Genomic DNA, 21610 nt, shown 5'->3' with positions numbered 1-21610 from the left:
GCTCTGCATTTTTGTTAGATGTTAAAAAAGGGAAAGAACTCTTACACTTTTAGAGTCAAAATAAGCGATAAAATATACTATCCATTTGAGACACAAATGTGAAATTATATACATTCTAGATTATTAATTAAAATTGCATTTTTATATTTTGTAGTTCTTAGTAGGAGATGATATTCGGTACTTTATTTTATAGAAATATTGCTATATATACATTAGGGATCAGAACAATAATATTTATCTGTTTGCTTCAAGAAATTGTAACTATAATTAAATTTATGATATTGGGAAAGCTGCCTGGCTTTGATGAAGATGAAATTGGTACAAACACGTGTTGCTCTTTAATCTCTTGCTTTATTGGATGGATATGCTAAAGTTTTTTCATACTGATTCTTCCTAACTTTGATTTTGAAGCATTTAGGGTGGTTTTTTTTAAAAAAAGAATATGTGTTTTATTTCAAAAACAGACAAGGAATTTCAGGTAGAATGATTTATTATCTTAGAGCAAACCTCCTTTCAATTATTGTCTTATTTCAACCCATCTACCCCCTTTTCTCTTACAGTGTTGAACTTTATTAGATATACAGGCTTATATTGGAATTATTTCAAACATTTTTATGTTATTATATTATCTGAGAAAGCTAAATGATACACATTCCAGGGTAGACTGTATTTTTCTAATTCAAATACCTATTACAGAAGATGCTTGCTAGATACATTCTGTGATAATTTTTAACCATAAGTTAGTGGAAGAAAGAGTAGAAGTTTAATGTGATTTTAAACGTTGCAAAAACTAAAGACAATCACTAAGTGACTTTGGCTAATCTTGAGAAGCTAAGCAGTTTAGTCTTGTTTAGTATTTGAAGGCCTTGGTCTGGAAAAACAAAAAAGCACTCTGGAAAAAGACTATACTGTTGCTGCTATATATAGATTGTCCACAAAATTGCTAGGAGCCTCAAAGGAGCCTTAATTTTAAGCTACGGATAATATAATATCCAATCTTACTAAGATGAAAACTTCTTGGCTAAATTTTTCTTTGCTTGCATAAATATAAACGGTGCCCCACAGGTAAAATTGCAATCTGAAGCATATTGTACTACATTTGGGCCTCTTGATTAGAACTTGAGAGTACCGCCTCCTGCCGATTACCTCCCTTCGACCGATTAGATCGCACAGATTAGGCCTCCTCCGAGTTCCATCCGCCAGTCAGTGCCGACTGGCGACTACGCGGAGGAGAGCCTTCTCAGTAGCAGCTCCGACCCTTTGGAACGATCTCCCCGTGGAGATTCGCACCCTCACCACCGTCCAGACCTTCCGCACAGCCCTTAAGAACTGGCTATCCCGTCAGGCCTGGGGATAAGATTCTAATCCGCCCCACCCGAATGCTGAATGAAAGTTGTGTTTTATTGTTTTATTTTTTATTTATGCACTGTCTTATCTTTTATCTTGCACCCCCCTTCCCATGAACTGTAAGCCGCCCTGAGTCCCCTCAGGGAAAGGGCGGCCTATAAATAACAAATAAATTCTAAATTCTAACTTCAATACTGAAATAATTATTTAAAAAAGAGTTTTTCAGACTCAAGCACAAGTTTTTTTTTTAAAATGCTAGTATTGGAAAGTGAACATTTGAACTTCTGTCTCAAATATATTTCACATGATTTTTTTTCCCGGGGCTGTTCTAGTGCCAAAGATGATATAGATCTTGATGCCCTTGCTGCTGAAATAGAGGGTGCAGGTGCTGCCAAGGAACAAGAGCCTCAAAAATCTAAAGGAAAGAAGAAAAAAGAAAAGAAAAAACAGGATTATGAGTAAGTTCAAAACTTGTCCTTCATAGTTCTGATACAAATTAGATTAGATACATGGAATCAGACTTTGTGAATATACTTGTAGCATGCTTTGGAGATTAGATGGAGGATAAAAAGCTAAATTTGGAGTCAAGTCTTATAAAAGTGCATTTAATGATAACTGAAAGAATTGTGATAGGGATGATAGAGATCAAATCTAGTCTTTCATCCCTGTAGTTTTATTGACATGTTCAGCATTGGCAGTGTCTTGCATAAATGTTTCAGTAGCATTCTACTGAGTTGTTTAGCCAATTCAAAGTGCTTTGTCTTCCCTATTCATCTTGTGCTATTGGCTATCAAACTATCATTTTCCCTTTAGTTTCACTGCCCAACTATTATATGAGAAACAGAACTGGCTCACTATACTCTAATTTTCTTCTTAAATAGTTTTCCAGATGAAGGAACATGAGAATCTCATACATACATTAACTTGCTGTATGTTTATAGGTACATTTAAGTTTGGAAAATAAAGTATGGCAATACTTAATAAAGTATATCTCTCCTTCCCTTAAAATCTTACGGGCAGTTTCAAGAAGATGAAAGAGAAGGGATGTTATGATTTAGACTGCTGAACAGCACTACTTTAAACACCATTTGCCTAAAATGGTATAGGGCAGGGGTTGGCAACCTTAAATATTCAAAGAGCCACAAAGGTCCTAACCGGAAGCCCCCCGTTCAATTCTGAGCTGACCCGAAATCTTGTTCCCCCATCATAGAGTCTTCTCCTAGCGTGGCATCCTTTTCCCTCTACTTGCCCTAACTGAAAGCCTTATAAATTGTGACTGGAAAACCTGCCCCTTGCCATAGATTAGCCTACTGGCACTCCCTGCCCACCCCCCCCCCCGGGACATCCTCTCAAAATTGTGGTGCTGACTGGTGACAGGGAGCCGCAGCACATGGATGAAAGAACCACATGCAGCTCCAGATCCGCAGGTTGCTGATCCCTGGTATAGGGTCATCTGCTTGAGTAGAGGGTTGGACTAGAGGACCTCCAAGGTCCCTCTCAAATCTTTGATTCTGTTATCAGACATCCAATTATTGACTTCTGTTTTATATACATTTATAAACAAATTCTAAATAATATCATTCTCATTTGCAGTGAAGATGACATCCTGAAAGAGTTGGAAGAGCTGTCTCTAGAAACAAAAGGTGGGAGTGTTGAAAAAGAACCAGTTGTAGCAAAGGTAAAAATCCTGCAAAACTGGTACTCAAAATTTTTATGTCTTTTGTGTCAGATTAATTCACTTGGAAAAACTATAATAATTTAATACTGAAATTTACCCATCTGTCTGGAAAGTGGTGTGGAAAGTTATCTTGTGAATAAAACAGCTCCAAAGCATTTGACCAAATTGCTCAAAGGGCTTTTTTTTTGTAAAACAAAAACAAAAAGTCTGTTGACAGTTCAAGCATATTGACATTCCATTGTTCTAAGTTATTTGTAATTTGTCCCTTCAATATTGCATAATTCTTTCTCACACATAAACAACCCACATCTTGATTTTTAAAATATATTTCACGTATCAGAAATATAGCAAAGTAGAATGTATCATCCTTAATCAATAGCACTCAATCTAATATAATGCTGACAATTGCATGGACTTAAAATGCGGTAGAAAAAGTCAATAGCTTCATGTTCCCATGCCTAAACTGCATCACGAGAAACCTGGTGATTGCTTCCATCCTTTAAACTTTCTCTAACATATCCCATATAGACAAAATGAATTTCTACATTGAATTACCTAAATTGAGAAGAAAATAATACGATAATACAGGAAATTAAACCCAGTTTCCCCAAAAAGTAATGCAGTACACAAAATGAAAATCTTAAGGGTTGTGTTTGTCAGAGAAAGTTAATACCTTATAGAAGTGATGCAAGCATTATGACTGAATAAGATGTTTTAAATATAAGTCTGAGATTAATTTATATTTTATTTCATCCCATTAGCTTTAATGCTTAAGGAATGTCCATATATTTCATTTGTATCCAAACAAATGTTTAAATTCACCAGTGGGAAAGATTGTTTACAGTCCATACAACCAGACATACAAAAGTATCAGAATACAACCTAAATCTCAATTCCCTTTACTCGTCAAAATCAATATTAGTGTAAACACTGATATATTTATAGAGTAAACAAGGTTATATTTCAATCTAACACTATTAGGAAAGGAAATATTTGGCTATTGATGTTTGAAGGATAATGTATCATCTGCATTTACTTTGCTTCCCACAAAGCTCTGAAGCTTTGTGTTGCCTTGATTTTCAGTGAATTAATGATGAATGAAGTTGGATGAATTCATTTGAAGGTGCTAATGAAACCTTTCTTAGGATTACTGAGTATGGGAAGTATCTGTTTAGCATTAAATCACATCCTTATTTCATTCTTTATCCCCTTTCTGCCTGCAAAATTGGAGTGTTGTCAGAATTTGGTACAGTGCCAAGGAGCGCAGTAGTCCTGTATGGAGCTTTAGGTGTTCTGTTCCTGAGAAGTAAGTCTGGGTATGAATTGCCTGGCTAGTGCAAATATGGCACCCTGAAGGAGGAAGCTCAGCTGCATCCCCTATCTTGCAATTTAATTTTTTTATAGTAGCTCTTGTCTATGCTCAGGCTCAGCAATTGTACCTAATCACGCCTCAGGAATGCAGGGTTGGGGGAAAAAGTCTCTACCCAAATCCTCATCCATGTCCTGCTGTCTCTCCTGAAAGACCCCCAGAGATGGGCTACAGCTGCTGAAAAGAGCAAAGAAATGCTCTGAGGAATTGGTTTGTGGGGTTTAAGCCAGGGGAGGTGTGCCAAGCAAAAAAAGGACCAGGAAGAAGGCTTCTATCAAGAAAGATGCACTAAGTTGATTGGGAAACTCTTTTCTGAGTGGGCTTGGAGCTGCACAGGTTGTGGGACTGACAGGAGACAAGTGGGTGCTCTGCAGAGTTATTCCCAAAGCCAGCAGTGGTGGCAGAACTCGATGCAGTCAAGGGCACCTGTGAGAAGGGGTGAAGGTGGTGAAGCAGGAAGATGCCAAAGGATGATATTGCAAAGCAGAGCTCTAGGCTGCCATTCACCTTACCGGGCAGCTATTATTTCCTGCCAATCTTTGAAAGCCTATCCAGGTAGGCTGTTGTCTTCCTGATTATCACCAAGAAAAATCTGGCAGGCAGAGAAAAAGAAAGAGAGTATAGCTGCTGGCTTATCCAGTCAGTTTGGTCCAAGTTCTGACAGCAGTCCAGCTTTGTTGGAAGACTTGCAAATGTAAGGGTTTTTACAAGCCTCAGGTGTCAGTGCTCTCTTCTATAATACTTGCCTCAGACTATTGCTGCACAGCTGCCCACATCCTGTCCAAAGTCTCCTGAGACTATTTCCAGATCTTGCTGCTATTGGCTTAGATGTCAGCATTGTCACGTTCTTTCCTATGTCTTTCCAGCCATGGAATCTGTGTAGCTTTCTGCTTTCCTCATAGAGCAACTATCTCAAGTGTCTTCCTGCCCTGCTGTGTTCCATCCTGACACAGGTCATCCGCCCTTCAACCCTGCTGCCACTGACATTAGACCCAATTCTACAATTCTTCTACCTGCCTCTTTCCACCCCTGTTTAACTCATGGACTTAACATGCTTTGCTGCTCTTTCCCCATATCCTTCCTACATATACCTTCCTTATACCAATAGTACAACCTGTTGTTGTTGTGATCTTGGGTCTGGCTCTAAAAAGTGTGTGCCTGCTTGCCCTCATTCCCTTTGGGGATCACTGTTAAGGTTGTCCTGCCCCACCCCTCCTAATCCATTCCCTGGTTCTGCTGCTGAGGGGTTTAATTTATCCCTCCTTCCTCCCCTCTCTCTGCAACTACATTCCTTTCTTACAAATATGAACTTAATCAGGTGCGTTACTGAAACTGATTTTTTATCACATTGTACAAGACAACAGTACCAGGAAAAGGGAGAGCAGTCTAATAATCTTACTGATTTAAGTCTTATCAAATTATATTCCAAAGAAATATCCTTTCAGGAGCAATTGAATACAGTCCAGGCAAAAAAAAAAGTTCATATATGCAGTGCTGTGCTTGAAGGTTCCTTTGGTCACATGAAAAAAAAACGTAATATGTAAGATCTTCAGCAAAAAGCACTATTTATTGTACAACTTCGCTACACTTTTTGAACAAGATTTTATTTTATGTATCATCCGAAGCATTTGTTCACATTTCTTTTCCCACCATTCCCAACCAAATAGAGGGAGGCATATTTCTGAGAGATGTTTTTGTTTGTTTATGATCAATTGTCAGAGAATGTAGTGACCACAAACCATATGTACAGGTTTCTATTATTATTTTCAATTTATGACATTAAATTTTTTTATCAGGTAGAGAATGAAAATGAAGAATTTGGCCTGTCAAAGCAAGATAAAAAGAAGAAAGCCAAGAATAAAAAGGCTAGATTAGAGGACGAAGATGGCAGTGAAGAAACGGAGGACAAAGAAAAAAAATCTAAAAAGTCTCTTAAACCCAAGAAAGAAGTACTCTCCGAGAGTGATGATGAAGTATTTGATTTGAAAAAAGGGAGAGGAAAAGTTCAGAAATCAGGTAATAAACATGAATTTTCTGAAGAAGATGAAGCTGGCATTGTAAAGAAGAGCAAAGAGCGTGCACAACCTGGGTCCTCTGGTGAGAGTGAAGATGAATTGGATGAAGGCTCACAGGCAAAAAAGGGGCAGAAGAAAAATCAGAAGGCAAAACTGGTGGCTGAGACTGAAAGCGGTGATGACATGGATGACTCTTCATTTAAAATCAAAACTGTGGCTCAGAAGAAAGCAGAAAAAAAAGAACGAGAAAAGAAAAAACGGGAAGAGGAGAAGGCTAAACTAAGGAAACAAAAGGAAAAAGAAGACTTGGAAGCTAATAAAGAACAGCCAAAGCTGAAGAAGACTGACAAAGGAACTGCATCAGATCAGCTGCCAACATCTGCCACTGTGGAAAAGGGAGAGACTCCAGAAGCAGCAGAAGGTTAGTAACATTTTGGAAATATATGAGAAGCAGATTTTAAATATATATATATTTAAATATACTTATATATATATATATATACTTGGTTTCTCAACAAAAATAAGGGGTGAAAAAAGTGTCTCAGAGGACTGTTGAAGTGTTTTTCTCTAATCTTGTAATATGCTGAGAAATGTTTTATATGTACACTGAGAAATTGAGTTTGCTTGTGAAAGACATTTAGGAAGAAGAGGATTTATAGTTAATTTTTCACCTAGAGTTTTGCAGGTTTCAGAGTGTAATCTAATGAATGTGGCACTGATGATAGTTTGGACCCATTCTTGACTCATCAGTGACCTTTTCCTTTAAACCTATTTTGTGGTGAAAATTAATTGAATGCTGCTTAGTTATTCATGTTGCTGATTTCATAGTTTATTCACTGATGTAAAATGAAATAAAAGCAAATGCTTTTTCTTTGCATCTAATAAGGTAGCTGAGAAGGCTCTTTTCATAAAAATGGCTCCCGTCAAGTGGCTTTTAATGCTCAACAGTTTTAAAAGTTACCATGAGTAAAATGTGGGAGAGAAAAAAATACTAAGAATTTAAGCGTGTCTAACTTTTGTTACTTTTTATGTTCTTCTGATGTATAATTATGTCTTGTGCTTCAACAATTAACTTTCCTTTTTAGTCAATGATAATGAAGGTGAGAAAAAGAAAAAAGATAAAGATAAGAAGAAAAAGAAAGGAGAGAAAGATGAAAAGGAAAAAGAGAAAAAGAAAGGGCCCAGTAAGGCCACAGTTAAAGCAATGCAAGAAGCCTTGGCTAAACTGAAAGAAGAGGAGGAAAGAGCAAAGAGAGAAGAGGAGGAGCGTATCAGACAACTTGAAGAGCTGGAAGCCAAACGCAAAGAAGAGGTATTATATCTTTTCCTAGATTCAGAAGACAATTTGTTCTTATGTGTTTTTGGCTTTGAAAGGCAAAAATACTCAGAATCTCTTGCCATGTATTTTTTTTTCTGTATTGAAAATAATTAAGCTATGGGTATAACTAATTCTGATTTTTATTTGTTATTGAATTACATGTTAGTATATTTGTAAAGCAATGCTATATACCAATGATAGCGAACCTTTTTTGGCTCGCATGCCAAAAGCGGGGGGAGCACAGGGGGGTTGTGCACGGGTGTGCCAGACCCATAATGCTTTCCCCATAATCCCAGTGCGCATGCGTACATGATAAGTGCTCCCCCCCCCATTTTTGGCATGCTTTTTTCACCCTCCCCAGGCTCCAGGGGCTTTATAGGAGCCTGGGGAGGACGAAAATAGCCTCCCCCCCCCCGGGAGGCCCTCCAGAGGCTTCAGGAGCTTCCCTGAAGCCTCTGGAGTGCAAAAAACTGGTCCTATGGGAAAACCAGAAGTTCAGGAACGGACTTCCGGTTTGCTCATAGGGCTGGTTTCAGCCCTCCGGAGCCTTCAGGGGCCTTCAGGAGGCTTCCCTGAATACTCTGGAGGGTTAAAACCAGCCCTACGAGCAACCTGGTTCCGGTTTGCTTGTAGGGTCATTTTTTGCCCTCCAGAGCCTTCAGGTAAGCCACCTGAAGGCCCCTGAATACTCTGGAGGGCTAAAACCGGCCCTACAAGCAAACCAGAAATCCATTTCCAAACTTCCGGTTTGCCCATAGGGACGGTTTTTTGCGCTCCAGATACTTCAATGAAGCCTCCGGAGGGAGAAAAATGGCCTCAAAAGGCTGAAATCAGCTGGCCAGCACATCCATGCATGCTGGCCAGCTGACAGGGCAGCACCTCGCGTGCCCTGACAAATGGCTCCGCATGCCACCTGTAGCACGCGTGCCATAGGTTCGCCATCATACATTTACTTAGAGGGAAATATAAATGAGACTCCCAAATGAATGCATGCAGCATTGCTACCTTACCATTCTTGCATGCCAAGTTCCAACCATGTGCACTGGAAGTCATAAAGTGGCTAAAACCTGATTTTTGTAGGAACGCTTGGAACAAGAAAAAAAAGAAAGGAGAAAACAAAAAGAAAAAGAGAGAAAAGAACGTTTGAAGAAGGAAGGAAAACTTCTAACCAAATCTCAAAGGGAATCCAAAGCCAGGGCAGAGGCCACTCTTAAGTTGCTGCAAGCACAGGGTAAGGATTGCTCTTTATATTATTTTTCTAATTTTCATCCTGTTCAGGATAAAATATATATGTTTTATTCGAGTATGGTTGTCTGGATATCACAGGGACATTTTAATGGAAATGCTGTGGGTTTGCAATTCTTATTTGCATTGTGTAAAGTATTAACTGAAAATACCGCAATTCTATGCTCTTACTTCAGAATGGCCTCCAATGAATTAAGTGAATATTTATTACAGACGAAATCTGCTTTAGATCAAGTTGTAGATCTAAATGAGTGTCTGCTGTCTTGTTTAAACAATCCTATTTTATTTTAGTAAGCCAAAGTACAAAAGAGCTCTGCGCTTCTGTGTATATCTCTTTGTTACCATTCAGGTCATCTTTTTTCCAGCTCTATTTCTCTTAACATACAGTTTAGAAATTATTGTTACTAATGCTAGTTTTCTGTATTTTTTCCACTGAATGTGGGCTGTAAGTATTAATAATATTTATTATTCATTAATAGAAACAGCAGCATAAAATCAAATCACTAGCAGATTAACTGATCCATATTAAAAGTCCTAAGTCTTAGTCTATATATAAACTATACTATATATACTAATATACTATACTTTGTTCAAGATGTTTTTCTCCAATTTTATCCTATCTTGTTAATTTCAAAATTCAGTCCCTTGTCATCAAATGTTGATATAAAGATTTTTTTGTTTTGTTTAATGTGCAGGTGTGGAGGTGCCATCCAAAGATTCAATACCCAAAAAAAGACCCATATATGAAGACAAAAAGAAAAAAAAGCAACAGCAGCAAGAAAGCAAAGAAGGTGATAATTTTGTTTAGGGATAACTATAAACACAGAAACAGGTTAAAAAAGCAATAAAAGTTTAAATCATTTCAGTCACTACTTTCTGTGCTTCAAGATACCTCCTTTGATACATCTTATACATCTTTATAGAGCAAAGGATATTCTTTAGTGGGTTGTGCTGTCCAGTGAGAAGTCCATTGGGAGAATCTCTTTTGCACAAAATGTTTAAACACAAGGGTCTGCTGATGAATTCCTCCACCAGATGGGGGATTGAACTACATAATCTGCAAGGTCTCTTCCATCCCACCCTTATCGTTCTATGATTCTATAAATTCTTGACTGACTTTTAAAATATTAATCCAAGAATCTGAGATGTTTCAAATAGGTTTGTGCAAAGTGATGATTCATTCCTTCTCTACTTTCATATTAGATAAATTGAAAAGAAAAAGATATGTCATGTTCAGCAAGAGTTAGTTCTTTGTTTACTATGCTTGTATCAGAATAAATTGGAATTTCACAGGATAATGAATGTAATTTAGCCATGCAGCAAAAGCATGGAAGAGTTATATGCCTTTTAAAAAAGATTGATCAATTTTGTGTAGAATAATGTTTTTGATTTATAGCTTGAATTGACACAACTATTTACAGTCTTAATAATTAGGATGCTATTTCTGTGTTATTTGGGTTATTAAAACTTTTATAAATCTACAGGTATTTATTTTCATTGTTGCATCCTGCACCAGCCATGAATTCATAAAGTAGTTGATCAAATAGATTACAGTGGGGCAAAAAAGTATTTAGTCAGCCACCAATTGTGCAAGTTCTCCCACTTTAAAAGATGAGAGAAGCCTGTAATTGACATCATAGGTAGACCTCAACTATAGAGACAAAATGAGAAAACAAATACAGACAATCACATTGTCTGATTTGGAAAGAATTTTTTTGCAAATTATGGTGGAAAATAAGTATTTGGTCACCTACAAACAAGCAAGATTCCGGGCTCTCACAGACCTGTAACTACTTCTTTAAGAGGCTCCTCTGTCCTCCACTCATTACCTGTATTAATGGCACCTGTTTGAACTTGTTAGCAGTATAAAAGACATCTGTCCACAACCTCAAACAGCCACACTTCAAACTCCACTATGGTGAAGACCAAAGAGCTGTCGAAGTACACCAGAAACAAAATTGTAGATATGCACCAGGCTGGGAAGACTGAATCTGCAATAGGCAAGCAGCTTGGTGTGAAGAAATCAACTGTGGGAGCAATAATTAGAAAATGGAAGACATAAAAGACCACTGATAATCTCCCTCAATCTGGGTCTCCACGCAAGATCTCACCCCGTGAGGTCAAAATGATCACAAGAATGGTGAGCAAAAATCCTAGAACCACACGGGGGGACCTAGTGAATGACCTGCAGAGAGCTGGGACCAACGTAAAAAAAGGCTACCATCAGTAACACACTACGCCGCCGGGACTCAGATCCTGCAGTGCCAGACGTGTCCCCCTGCTTAAGCCAGTACATGTGTGGGCCCATCTGAAGTTTGCTAGAGAGCATTTGGATGATCCAGAAGAGGATTGGAAGAATGTCATATGGTCAGATGAAATCAAAATGGAACTGTTTGATAGAAACACAACTCGTCGTGTTTGGAGGAGAGAGAATGCTGAATTGCATCCAAAGAACACCATACCTACAGTGAAGCACGGGGGTGGCAACATCATGCTTTGGGGCTGTTTCTCGGCAAAGGGACCAGGATGACTGATCCATGTACAGGAAAGAATGAATGGGGCCATGTATCGTGAGATTTTTAGTGCCGACCTCCTTCCATCAGCAAGGGCATTGAAGATGAAACATGGCTGGGTCTTTCAGCAGGACAATGATCCCAAACACACCGCCCGGGCAACAAAGGAGTGGCTTCGTAAGGAGCATTTCAAGGTCCTGGAGTGGCCTAGCCAGTCTTCAAATCTCAACTCCATAGAAAACCTTTGGCGGGAATTGAAAGTCCGTGTTGCCCAGCGACAGCCTCAAAACATCACTGCTCTAGAGGAGATCTGCATGGAGGAATGGGCCAAAATACCAGCAAGTGTGTGCCAACCTTGTGAAGACTTACAGACAACGTTTGACCTCTGTCATTGCCAACAAAGGATATATAACAAAGTATTGAGATTAACTTTTGATAATGACCAAATACTTATTTTCCACCATAATTTGCAAAAAAATTCTTTCCAAATCAGACAATGTGATTGTCTGGATTTGGTTTCTCATTTTGTCTCTATAGTTGAGGTCTACCTATGATGTCAATTACAGGCTTCTCTCATCTTTTTAAGTGGGAGAACTTGCACAATTGGTGGCTGACTAAATACTTTTTTGCCCCACTATCATTACTGCAGAGACCATAGGAATTATAATTTACTGTGCTTATAGTGTAGGGAAATCGGTAGTAAAAAGTACCTTATCTGTCAAATGGATTTTTGTTAGAGACTGTGGTTATTGGGTCTACTAGAAGTATAAATATAAGCATTGAAGAAGTAATGTAAGTATAGCTGTAGGAGCTTTTTCCTTGAACTATGACATGATTTAAAATAGTCATAACTAATAATTTTAAATGGCATTTTTTAGAAATTACTGAATTGGCATCACCAGTGGAAGAAGCTGCAGAAACAATTGTATCTGAAAAAGAGGAGATTAATCTTCAAGCTGAACCAGGTCAGTTCTAAATTGGACATTTAGTCTTTCATTAGCTATATCATAATCAGCTCTTTGAGGAACCTTAATTTAATTTCCTTAAATTAATCTGTGTGTGAGGCTACTCTAAGGTCTTTGTGAAAAATGTTCAAATGTGACATTCAGCCAGTATGAAATTAGTTTAATGCCTAGTAAACTATGAAGCAAGTTGCATAGAAAATCTATTATTGCTTAGTTTCAGAAGAAAAGGAGGAAGAACCTGAAGGAGGAGGATTAGATGACTGGGAAGCTATGGCCAGTGATGAAGAAAGAGAAAAAGGTAATTTCTTTTTGAAAAAGGAACAGAATATTACAAGGAATGAGACTTTCATTTGTTTCACTAAGTCCTCCGGTTTTTTTCTAATAAGAAAAAGTAAAGCAAGCAGTGTAAAAAAGATTTAAAGGGTATTTCAAACGGAATATATATTTTAAACTGCAATGCACTTCATTAATGTATTGCTTGTTTTTCTGTTAATATTTAGCTGTTTAATAATTTGTAAAAATTATCTAGTCCAACTGAATGAGAAGGGCTAGTGATAACATTGACAGAAGGGCCATATTTCTGTTCTCAACAAGTTCTTTTGTAGTGGGAATATAACTCAGAAGAGAATAAGCTGTCTCTTGACTTTTTGATGCATTGTTGCCCCTTTGCATATATGGCAGGTCAGGTGAAATGAATCTGAAGTGTATCTATTTGTTACATATTTTATATGTTGCAAACTTCAAAAGAATTCTCAGTGATATGCAGCATTACCTATAATACTTGAGCAGGGCAGAGTTAAGTGAGCCAAATTAGAATTATATTAAGTAACTTTAGTATTTTGTCATCAGAGAGAAAAACTGTCCATATTGAAGTCAAAGAACAAAATGAAGATGATGAGGATGAGGATGAAGATGAAGATGAGGAAATGGAAGAGAGTGACGAATATGAAGAAGGAGAAAGTGAAGGAAGCGAAGAAGAGAAAACTTTAGATGAAAAGGAATCAGACTCACGAGCTGCTGCAAAACAATCTGTAGAAAAAAAACTAAACAAAGAAATAAGTTCAGATTCAGAGTCTGAGTCGGATGATGATCGCACTAAAGAAGAACGTTCATATGACAAAGCTAAACATCGAATTGAGGTATTTAGTTAAACATTTTCACAAACAGCATTTTTTGGCTTTTCCCCAGGGACTGGAGAGAGCTCCGAATTTCAGCCAGAATTATTCCCTTTTCATACAGAATTATAGGATGTAACTAAATATCTATAACTCTGGAGATTCATTTTAAAAAGAAAGCTAATAAACATTGGGGATATTGCATTGGTCTTGAAAATATTTGAATTCTCAAATCTGATTTATTTGCATTTCACTTTGTTCTTTATTCTTAATGGGTGAGTAAAACTTATTCTCAGTTTTTAATTTTAGAAACGTCGAATTGAAAATAATAAAAATGCAAACACTGAAAAATTACGAGCACCTGTTATCTGTGTGCTGGGGCATGTAGACACAGGAAAAACAAAAATCCTTGATAAGGTAAGCACAGGTATAGCACTAGCTAGCAAACAAATTGTTGACTTTTATTTAGATTGAATATTTGTAGTAGTTGGGAACTGTTTCACGCTATATAATAATAATTCTGGTATATTTCATATAGCTTCGTCATACTCATGTGCAAGACAGTGAGGCAGGTGGTATCACTCAGCAGATTGGGGCAACTAATGTTCCTCTTGAAGCCATTAATGAACAAGCAAAGATGGTGAAAACTGTGAGTAGGAGCTTTTTAGCCCTTTATGTGCATTTCACGTAATAGTATTAACTTGTCCTGTGATCATTATGATTGTTGACAGTGAATACTTTTAGGTTTCTGTTTACTTGTTCCCTGTTCAGAGGACTATTTCAGTTGATGGAAATATTCCACATTTGCATGAATACAATAAAATATAGCTTCCGTATTGGCCTTCCTGATACTTACATAGAATTGAATTACCGAATTTTTCAGAGTATAAAATGCACCTCCCCCCCCTTGCTAAAAGTGGGTGAAAATTTAGGTGCATCTTACAGACCGAATAAGGGTGTTTTTGGTCTCCTGAACCCTCCATGCATCACATTTTCGCTCTCCCTGGCCCCCAGAAGCACTCTGCAGTGCTGTTTTCACCAAAAAACGGGAGCTCCCAAGCCCTCTATTTGTCAGGTTTTCATCCTCCCTTGCCCCCAGAAGCACTCAGCAAGCCAAAAACTGCCAGGGAGGGGCAAAAACGTGATGCATGGAGGCCAAAAACTTTTTTTCTTGTTTTCAAAAAATATGGTACTTACCTTATGGAGGTTTTGATGCTTATTGTGTTATTCATTTGTAATTTTGCAAATGTCAACAAAGATGGAACTCACTAAGTGTTGCTGCACTTAGCAATACAAGCACCTTAACCTAAGATCTTAAAAAGACTTGTATCTAATAATTGAAAGTTACTCAATTGATTGTTAACTTGTATATTAATAGTTAAAATATTAATGTACCTTCAAAAGGGATTGGGATTGGACATTTGCAATAAATGTCATCAAGCATGAAACTGTTATAAAAATTTGGTTTGCCTAAATATCGAGTTAATTAATATTTTGCAATGATAGTTTGACAGAGAGACAGTCAAGATTCCAGGAATGCTTATCATTGATACTCCAGGACACGAGTCTTTTAGGTAACAGCTGATTATTTATATCATTTTGGGGTTACATTTTGTAATATATAATGTTAAAAACAGTTGCAGAAGTAGAAATTAATTATGTATTTTAAGTGGTGTACAGTCTTGTACCTATTACGTGTAGACTAATCAATATTGTGATCTTTCTACTTAATAGAACTTGTGTTAAGAATAAGTATTATTTATTCATTGGTAAACTACAGGTCATGCTTTTTTCTTCATTTTCTGCTATTGATGTTGACAATATCATTTTAATTTCAGCAATCTTAGAAATCGTGGAAGCTCACTATGTGATATTGCAATTCTAGTAGTAGATATCATGCATGGTTTGGAACCTCAGACTATTGAATCTATAAACCTGCTGAAAACCAAAAAATGTCCCTTTATAGTTGCACTTAACAAGGTAAGGTCCCTTTTCATTGAATGGGTTTGTATTCTGTGATATATTCTATTTTGACTTTGTGTGTTGCGTGATTTGGTCTCTAAAGCATTGATTATGGATGTGTGAACTCATTTATTGTGACCTTTTAATCTTTGTTAAAGCATAATTTAGCACAGTATAAGAAACCAGCTGTTTTGGAAGGAGGAGCCACGTCGCAATGTTACAACGTGCGGTCTCGATACTCTGAGACCGCCGTTGACACTTTTGCCACTGTGGGGATCCATTGAGACCCACTGTCCCGTAGAGACAGTGATCAGGAAGACAAAGCCTTGCTGGTCTCAGGGATATAGCAAAATCCCTGATGCACCCAAGGGAAGTGCTTCAAGCCTGCGGTGAATAGGCAGCCCCTAGGCTGATGAAGTCAGGACGCTCCGGAAGGAAGTGAAAAAAGAAAGTGAGTCCATCTGGTGAGGTATTTTTTCTATTTTGCTAAAGACTGTCCAAAGAAATGTTTCTTTAAAGCCAAATTGATCCTTAAACAAAAGAACTGAGTGGCAAAAATAATCCCAATGGAATCGCTGTGGAAAGTTTTTTTTTCCTTTGTCATTGTAACTATTTTTTGTGGATTGAAATGCTCGTCGCGTTCTCCATTTCTCCTCTTAAAGTGAACAGATTTTTTTCTTCTGCTTCTTGTTGCTTTATTTTTTGACTTCTGGATTAAAACCTTCCCTTTTATTTTAACAATTCTTCCTACTACTTGTTATTAAATCACACTAAAAGCAATCTAAAGAACTTTGTTTCCTACAGAAGGTGAAAATTAACTGCCAGTCAGAGTTTTTTTAAACAACGTATCTCCTTATTTGACTTCACTAACTTTGCAGCTGAAGGGTTTGCAACTTGTTTACAGAAATTGATAAAAAACCAAGGGCACGTACTGTTTTCACAGGTGCCTCTGAGAATTATTTTGGCAGAGAAAGAAAGTAAGGAAAGAAAGAAAGAAAGAAAGAAAGAAAGAAAGAAAGAAAGAAAGAAAGAAAGAAAGAAAGAGGGAACAGAACCCTTCTCCTTTGAAGAGCATAAAAGAACTGTGTTTAAGTCAACTTAAAATAAAAGCTAAGAGAGGCCTGGAAGACTAGATTGGTATCATTATTAGTTTCCCCCCCCCCCTTTTCTTTCTTCTGTTTTGGAAACATGGGTCAATACTTATATGAGGAAACCTTAAAATTCAAAATATCTTGGCTGGAATTCAAAATCTATTGGAAGGTTATGGGAGAATTGAGAAGAAGCTGGAAACACTAATCTTCCTCACAGCAAAAGATGATGGGGTTGGAGCCCCCCAAATTAAAGGGGAGAATGAAGATATAGAAGATAAAGATAAGACAATAGATGAATTTATTAATGGAGCAAATGTGGGTGAAAATGGAAAGGGAATGTGGAAAAGGGAATTCAACAAATTGGAGCTCTACCCCAGATTCCAGGACACAGAAGAGAAAAAAATACTAATGATGATAGACAGAAATGTTTTCAAAAGCAAGATTGACAAACAAGACAAGTTAACTTTAGTAGCAACTGGTGGGCAAGGAGATTATCTGAGAGACCCTTCTAAAAAGAAGTCTGACTCCACAATTGGCAAGAGATATAAGACTGTTTTGTTACTGGAAAGATACAGGTTGACAATGAAAGTTGGTAATAAAAAATTAGGTTTTTTATTATTGGTGATTAATAAGTAGGAACTTTGTAACTCCTAGATTGTTTTAGATTGTTATTAAATGTTTACTCACTAACAATTAATTAACCACAAATAATAATGAAATGATAATGGATAGAGCAAAATGATATGTACATGTATTGACAATTTAGTAAAAGAAAGTTGGGTATAAATTGTAAATTGTGACTTGGGAAAAAGACCTATAAATTTTATTAACAAATTTTCATTTAGCTCTTGTTATAAAGGTGTAAGGTTTTTTTTGGGGGGGGGGGCTGATGAGAGGAGATGGGGCATAATAGTAAATGATTTTTAGCCAATTATAATAACCACAAGGAAATGTTAATGGTCATGTTTAACACTATATACATGCTATGGTATTGGCTAAAGTAACTTAGATATAAATTTTAGTCAGTGAGTTGGAAAAAAAAGGGGGGGGAAGGCTTAGAAACTTTATTGACTTTTACTTAAAAGATGCTAAAAGGTGTAATGTTTATTGGATGATTTTTTGAAATAGCTAATGAATGCCATTATGTGATTGTGTCTTTAAGTATGAATGATTTGAGGTAAAAGCATGTTCAAATAATTGTAGTCAAATGAGAATTGTGGTACATTGATAGTAAGATATACAAAGATTTTTGACTTAAAGTGTATAATCTAATATGAACTATAAGTAATGACTGTGGAAGAAATGCACGAAGGTTATCTGTAACCAATCGACATACTTTCTACAAGATGTAATGAAGGATGATTCCTTTTTTGTGTGTTTTTGTTCAATTAAAATAAAAAAATTAAAAAAGAAACCAGCTGTTTTCTTATGGATTTTTTTCTCAAGAAAAGCTCTTTTGTATTGAAATGCCTATGTAGCTTAATGCCTTTTTCCTATGCCAGCACAGCTGGGTTTTCTTGAGAAGTCTGTAAGCAGAATATGGTAGCAATTATCTCCTTTGTTGTGCCTCATACATCCATAATCAATGCTTTACATATCAAAATAGCTGCAGTGGTTGAAGTATTAGACTAGGAGGTGGGACAATTGAGGTTGTACTCTTTCCTCATGCATAGAAGTTTAAAGCAAGGGTTTACTGTAATTACATTTATCTGAAAATAAAATAATTTATTAGCATTTAATAAATTAGGTGAACATAGCTATAAATATTTTGTCCCTTTTGGAAGAGTGGATGGAACTGAATTCATACTGTAGCCTTCTGCATATGAAAGATACTGGATTGTACTAAAATGAGTATCAGCTAAAGAATGCTTTTTGCAAAGGAATGGTGCTCTCCCTTTGTCTGAAATGGTATAGCCTAGGCAGGGGGTTGGACTATTGGACCTCTGTGTCCGGAATACCTTTGTGTGTTTGAGAATGAGAAGAATGGCAAATGTCTATGTAAGTGGATTTAATTCAGTGGAATTAAATCTTTAAATGATTGGTTCTTAAGGACATTTGCACAAAGGCCAATAACTGTATTTGAAGTTCTTAAGAAATAGAAATAGTCTTCATACTTCTCCTGCTAGACAGTGGTTCTCAACCTTCCTAATGCCGCGACCCTTTAATACAGTTCCTCATGTTGTGGTGACCCCCAACCATAAAATTATTTTCGTTGCTACTATGTAACACCGGGAGCCACAAAACCTGGGTGGGTGTGGCCAACTCAACCACTCCCACCCAGTCACATGACATCCCCTCCCAGACATGCCTACCAAGGTTTCATGGCTCAGTGAGAATAGGGTGTCTCTCTCTTCTCTCCCTCTCATTTCTGTTTTTCTCTATTTTTCCTCTCCCTTTCTCTTCTTCCTTCCTTCCTTTCCTTCCTTTCCTTCCTTCCCTTTCCCTCTTTCTTTTTCTTTCTTTCTCATTGAATATGATAGCAAATCCAAAATAAAGTTATTGATTATAGGAAATTGCTTCTCTGTAATCTTTTCATAGTGAACTCTAAGCTGATAGAAGCTGGCAAGTTTGTACTAACAGCAATAGGATATATATTTTGATTTCTTTTGAATTTGACAATATAATACGTTATCCAAAATTATAAATAATCTGATTTTCAGATGCATTTTTTTTGCCATCTCTGTTATTTTCTTTTTAAAAAATCAGACTTGCTTCCAATTTGTGCCTTCTGGCAAACTGCAGTTTTGTTGGCAAGAGATCTAGCTTGCCATTGCTTTTGTCATAGGTCTGAGAAAGTTTCTTTCTTTCTTTCTTTCTCTTTCTTTCTCTTTCTTTCTCTTTCTTTCTCTTTCTTTCTTTCTTTTTCTTTCTTTTCTCTTCCTTTCTTTCCCCCTGATTTGTTTCCTTCTCTTTTCCCTCTCTCTCATTCTCCTTCAGCTCTCTTTCATTTCTTTCTCCCTCTCCCCCTTCTCCCTCTAATTTGTTTCCCTCTATTTTCTCTCTCTCCCATTCTCTCCTTCCAGCTCTCTTTCATTTTTCTCTCTATCTCCTCTGTTTGTCCCCTTTTCTCTTTCATCTCTTTCTTGCGCGTGTAAGCAAAATACCCTCCTGGGCCGGGATCACGGTGGCGGGGACAGCGACTCCTTCCGCTGCTGCCACTAAGAAGTGGGTAGCTTGCTGTGCTGCACAGGAGACTTCTCAGTGCCAGATTCAAGTCGGTCCCCTTCATGTTGCCTCAGGAAAGAGCTGGAGCAGCCGTCTCTGGATGCAGAGAGGGAAGAGTTCTAGAGCCCTGCACAAGGAGAGCCCTGTGCAGTGCAGGAGAACTGGAGCTCTTCCCTCTCTGCACCCAACCAGCTGCTGCTGCTGTTCCCCATTCGCCTCCTTCCTGAGGTAACCTGAAGGAGACCGCGGCTCACGCTGACCTGAGTCTGGCGCTGAGGAGTCTCCTGCGCAGCTTGGATCCCCTGTGCTGCATACCCAGTTACTCACCTCATTGTGCAGTGGCGACAGCGTGAGGAGAGTCGTCCCCTCCGCCTTGATCCTGGCCCAGGAGGGTATTTTGATTGTGCGCGCATGCACAAGAGATGAGCACAAGAAAAGGGATGGAGCTCTTCCCGACACTGAGTTGCCTGTGAAGGACGCAGAATCGCAAAATCAGGCTTGTGCCTTCTCGGGGTGGAGAGCAGATTGCGCGATTGGGTCAGCAGGGAGTCGCAGGAGAGGGGCCAAAGCCTATTAAGACTGTTACCCATGCTAAGCATGGGTAACAGTCTTAATAGGGAATCTCAGTGTACGCGCATCCCACGTTCTTTTATTTTATTTTCCCCACCTTGTTTTATGCCTCAGAAATGGTACCTCTTGGTTTCCGTAGCTATGCCCATCAACCTCCATCACTCAGAGCGAGCTGCTTTCCCAGCGTCCTCTGTGCTGCGCACGTCTCTCTTTTCCCCCTCCCTGCCTCCATTCTGGCTCCTACTTCTCCCCCCCCCCATCACACACACACACACACCTACCTCTCCTTCCGCAGTGTGGGGAACCTGAGCCCCTCCTTCCCTTCAGGCCGGCTTCTCGCCACTCTCGGTGACGCCTGTGAAAAGGTTATTTGACACCAAAAGGGGTCACGGCCCACAGGTTGAGAACGCTGTGCTAGAAGGACTTTAACATTCAGTTGTTCCACATTAGCATTCAGTTGATTTGGAAAAATCAACTTATTTCAGTGAAAGAATAGGGCACTAGCGATATAAGAGAATATGTTTAAATGAAGATCCAGAGTATGAAAATGTTTATTACCGTATAGTTTATTTGCTTGCTTATTTCCATATATACAAATAGGATTTACTATATAGATCTGCCTGAATATTAAATAGTGGTGAATTCTCTCTTCCTTAGATTGATAGATTGTATGACTGGAAAAAGAGTCCGGATACAGATGTAGCTGTCACTTTGAAGAAACAGAAAAAAAACACCAAGGATGAATTTGAGGAACGTGCTAAGGCCATCATAGTAGAATTTGCTCAGCAGGTGAGTATCAATTTGGCAAAAAAAATGGTTAATCTTTTTGAATATGCTTTGCACCCTGTAGTTCCTGTAGATAAAACTAGCCCAAGCGCATTAACCATCCATAATCAAACAAAATTACAATCAAATGGTTGAAAGAAGGAAAGTGAGAACAGATGACGTATACATAGGAAAGGTTGGCTGAATCGAAGAAGTCAGGCTTACACAGGACAATTTACAATTATAGATTGGTACCTTATAGTGATTTAACAAATTTGATGCAGGCAGTGGCATTGTGGCTCAATTATCAAGATCCTTTCCATTCCAACTTTCAGACCTGAATTTGATAGGGAGACATCTTTATTTGTCCAATGAATGATCTCTGTTGGGAAGAGACATGGTGAAGTAATACTTTTGTACTATTGACTATAGTATTTTTGAGAGAACGAGAGAGGGAAATATTGTTGTACTGTGGAAAGTATTGTTTATATA

General features: G+C 37.9%; 1 protein-coding gene across 1 annotated transcript in view; it reads left to right on the top strand.

The window, feature by feature from the left end:
• Positions 1–21610, top strand: part of EIF5B (eukaryotic translation initiation factor 5B) — a 33205-nt gene that overhangs the window by 3734 nt on the left and 7861 nt on the right. The window contains exons 2-15 of the mRNA XM_087726664.1: positions 1680–1805; positions 2941–3025; positions 6191–6830; positions 7495–7721; positions 8808–8958; positions 9668–9763; positions 12364–12450; positions 12665–12748; positions 13300–13589; positions 13875–13982; positions 14104–14214; positions 15072–15139; positions 15404–15545; positions 21011–21142. Coding sequence (XP_087582790.1) covers positions 1680–1805; positions 2941–3025; positions 6191–6830; positions 7495–7721; positions 8808–8958; positions 9668–9763; positions 12364–12450; positions 12665–12748; positions 13300–13589; positions 13875–13982; positions 14104–14214; positions 15072–15139; positions 15404–15545; positions 21011–21142 — 2347 coding nt within the window. The remainder of the gene's footprint in view (positions 1–1679; positions 1806–2940; positions 3026–6190; positions 6831–7494; positions 7722–8807; positions 8959–9667; positions 9764–12363; positions 12451–12664; positions 12749–13299; positions 13590–13874; positions 13983–14103; positions 14215–15071; positions 15140–15403; positions 15546–21010; positions 21143–21610) is intronic.

The sequence above is a fragment of the Thamnophis sirtalis genome, unplaced genomic scaffold (assembly GCF_051295495.1).
Source record: "Thamnophis sirtalis isolate CommonGarterSnake01/CBP01778 unplaced genomic scaffold, rThaSir2_p1.2 scaffold_12, whole genome shotgun sequence".
In the NCBI taxonomy this organism is placed as follows: Eukaryota; Metazoa; Chordata; class Lepidosauria; order Squamata; family Natricidae; genus Thamnophis; species Thamnophis sirtalis.
The sequence above is the reverse complement of the archived record's forward strand: the minus strand, read 5'-3'. Positions and strand labels throughout refer to the sequence as shown.